Source organism: Tupaia chinensis, unplaced genomic scaffold, assembly GCF_000334495.1.
Source record: "Tupaia chinensis unplaced genomic scaffold, TupChi_1.0 Scaffold000443_1, whole genome shotgun sequence".
Classification (NCBI taxonomy): Eukaryota; Metazoa; Chordata; class Mammalia; order Scandentia; family Tupaiidae; genus Tupaia; species Tupaia belangeri.
In genome coordinates this window covers 2,444,872-2,447,798 of record NW_006159948.1, presented here as the reverse complement: position 1 = coordinate 2,447,798, position 2,927 = coordinate 2,444,872, and the positions used below count along the sequence as shown (strand labels likewise).

The following is a 2,927-nucleotide window of genomic DNA, read 5'->3' as shown; positions in this document are numbered from 1 at the left end:
GTGCTATAATCAGCAGTCAAACCAAGGAGGTTCCATTTCATCAAAAACAGGTAGGTGATAATCGCTCTGGGAGACAAGTGATGGTAACAGTCAAGTAAGATAGCTGATAATGGCTGCATTTCACGTGGAGTTCCTTAAGTGAGTCCACCAGGGTCTGCCTCAGAAATTCTTAACACTACCTTCAGGATCGGCCTTTAACATAAAGGGCATGAGCAGAGCAACAGAAAAGCTAAAAAGCTAGCAGGTGGTCATAGTTGTGGTTAATAAACCTGAAGCTGTATTTGAGGTTAATGTTAGGTCATCTTAATGCAACAAGATTCTTAAGTATAAAATTATTCAGCAGAATATTGGAGATACTACCATTTAGTAGAATCTGCTCCGCTGGGCAATTTCCAACCACTATAAATGTTGGGAGATATTCAATAGCAATGCATAGGTCTGCTACCACTGCATAAATATCTCAGAGGTGGAAAGGTGCTAGGAATACAGCTCAGAGACCAGCAGTTTCTAGATAAATAACTCAACGGTTGGCAGCTCATAGGCCTGTAACTTGGATATCGGCAATTTCTTATTAAATAGCTTTGGGGTTGGAAGGTGCTGGCAGCATAGCATGGTGTCGAGAAGCTGTTGGATATGAAGCCAAGATTTTGGTAGCTTCTATACCCGAAACTACGCACATTGCAGTGATTGAGGGGTCGGAGCCTCTTGGAGAAGCAATTAAGTTGCCCAAAGCAGTTGGAGCCATTGTAGAGGGTCTGGCAGGCTTTGGTTGCACATTGAGTGGGTGTGCAGCAATTGGATACATACCCCTTAGTCTGCGAATATGGGCTACAGTTGACGCTGGGTCTGATATCAGTAGTTTCACAGCCACTGACAACTTGGCCCACAGATGGCAGGATGCAGGGCACACAGGAGTTCGATGGGTCACAACTCGTAGTGCAGGTCTTGGTTTCACAGCTGGGAGATTCACAGCTTGGCGGTTCACAGTAGGATTCTTGGCAGTGATCCAGGAGCCAGAGATTTCCTTGATAGCTACTGGGTAAGCAGTGTCCAAAGGTAGGGCTTACATCATTGGAGCAGAGAGCAACAGGTTGAGTCACTGGGAAGTAACAGTGAGTTCTGTAGGATGTGGCCCTGCAAACCCCAGGATATCCCAGATGAGACATGGATCCTGAGTGCATGCTCAATGGCAGCTGTGCAGGAATGGTGTGGCTGTGGTCTGAGGACCTTTTATATCTTCCCAGGCAATTGTCAGGAGCCTCTCCAGACTCTCTTCCTTCTCTCTTCCAGGAACCATAACACAGCAACATCTCATTAGTGTGTTGTCTAGCCACACCTGCTGATATCTTTACACACATGAAGAAATAAGTTTATTTTTATTCTTCAAAATATCTTTAATTGCCACTTTACCCATCGCCCATCAATTATTATCTGTAGACCATAGCTTCAGTCAATAGTGATTTTAATGTTAGAAGGCAAACTCTGTTAATCAGCAGTTAACAAGAGGTCATGTGTCTATGGGCTTCTACAGCATGGTTATTAAAAAGTTAATAAGGATTCAAGTAAAGCAAGGAACCTGTACTTTTTGATTCTTTTAGCTATTGAAAAATGCTGTAGGACTTGATTCTACACTCTGAAATAAGCCACATAATTTAGCTGTATCAATGCTGTTGCTCAAAAGAAAAGGTGAGGCATTGACCTATTAAGAGGAAGAATTGGTTCTTCTCAGTATGTGCTATACTTTTACATTTTCCAGGCCATACCCTGGCGACAACTTCTCATCTAATGTGTTTGCAGAATTCCATAAGTAATACTCACAGCAATCCCAGTGAGCCTTGGTGACCTACGCCAGGCTAAAAATGAACTTGTCCCCATGGGTCAGTAGTTGCTAAGCAACCAAGAGACTTCTATGAAGTTCTGTTCTTACAGCATTTCTGCAATATGTAGTATCAAAGAAACCCAGTTTCTCAAGATATTACCTTCCTAAAAGACCAAGATTAAACATTACCAATTTATTCTATTCTTTCTGCTAGAAAGACCAATTGTTGTCAAATGTATATTATTTTTCCCAAATAAATTTTTATTTATTCTTGACATATATTTGCGCTTAGGTTTTGTTTCATTCCTGTGTTTAAGAATAAAGTTATTTTTGGTCTATGCCAACAAAAGGGAACAACAATGTTTAAAACTTTTATTTGAATAACCTATATAACTTTTATAGGCACTGTACATAGTAAATAGCACTTTTTATTCTTTATCTAAAGGCTAAAGGATATTTTAAAATATTTCAATTTAAGCTGAAAATTTGATATTTTAGTTCTTAAAAATATACATTGCACTTAATTTTTGCAGTCTGCATTGAATTACTGACAGATGTGAGTTCAGATAGAGGACAGTACTGACTTCTGTAGGTAAAATCAGCTCTAGGGATTGTCATTATAGGAGACTACTAGATTTCCTTTGCTATTCTCTGCTTTTCAGCTAGATTTTAAAAGTGCATACCAATTTAAACCTACAAATATTCTCCAAACATTTTCTTAAATCTGAATTTTCTTAACATATCTCTCAGTATTTATTTGTAAAATGACAATAAGCAAATCTCTATTAAATATGTCTTACTTTATCTACTTTCACCCTTTTCAGGTGAAAAGGGTCAGACACAGGGATCCATATTGTTAGTCAATTTTTTAGCTATGGAAAAGCCCTACAAATTTGGGCAGAAATATTCAATCCTGAGGCAGGTAGACTAGCAAGAAGACAAGGCAGTTGACAGCCAACTTTCTTCTAAGCTACTGTCCCCTAGTGATACATAGAATAGTTCTGAGATGAATGTAGCCTCTTTTTTGCATCCCTCTATCACACCTCTGGTACCTCTAGTCTTATAGTTTAGGCGTCCTATAGTAAGCAGTTTTGAGGGAAAACAGCAA

General features: G+C 39.3%; 1 protein-coding gene across 1 annotated transcript; it reads right to left on the bottom strand.

Moving 5' to 3' along the window:
* Positions 1–419: 419 nt before the first annotated feature.
* On the bottom strand, positions 420–1,181 carry KRTAP24-1 (keratin associated protein 24-1). The gene has a single exon (XM_006155273.1). The coding sequence runs from the start codon at positions 1,179–1,181 to the stop codon at positions 420–422; it is 762 nt and encodes a 253-aa protein (XP_006155335.1).
* Positions 1,182–2,927: the final 1,746 nt, after the last annotated feature.

Excerpts from the sequence above, each read along its gene's own strand:
- KRTAP24-1 (XM_006155273.1), bottom strand. The coding sequence starts at position 1,181 with ATGCACTCAGGATCCATGTCTCATCTGGGATATCCTGGGGTTTGCAGG.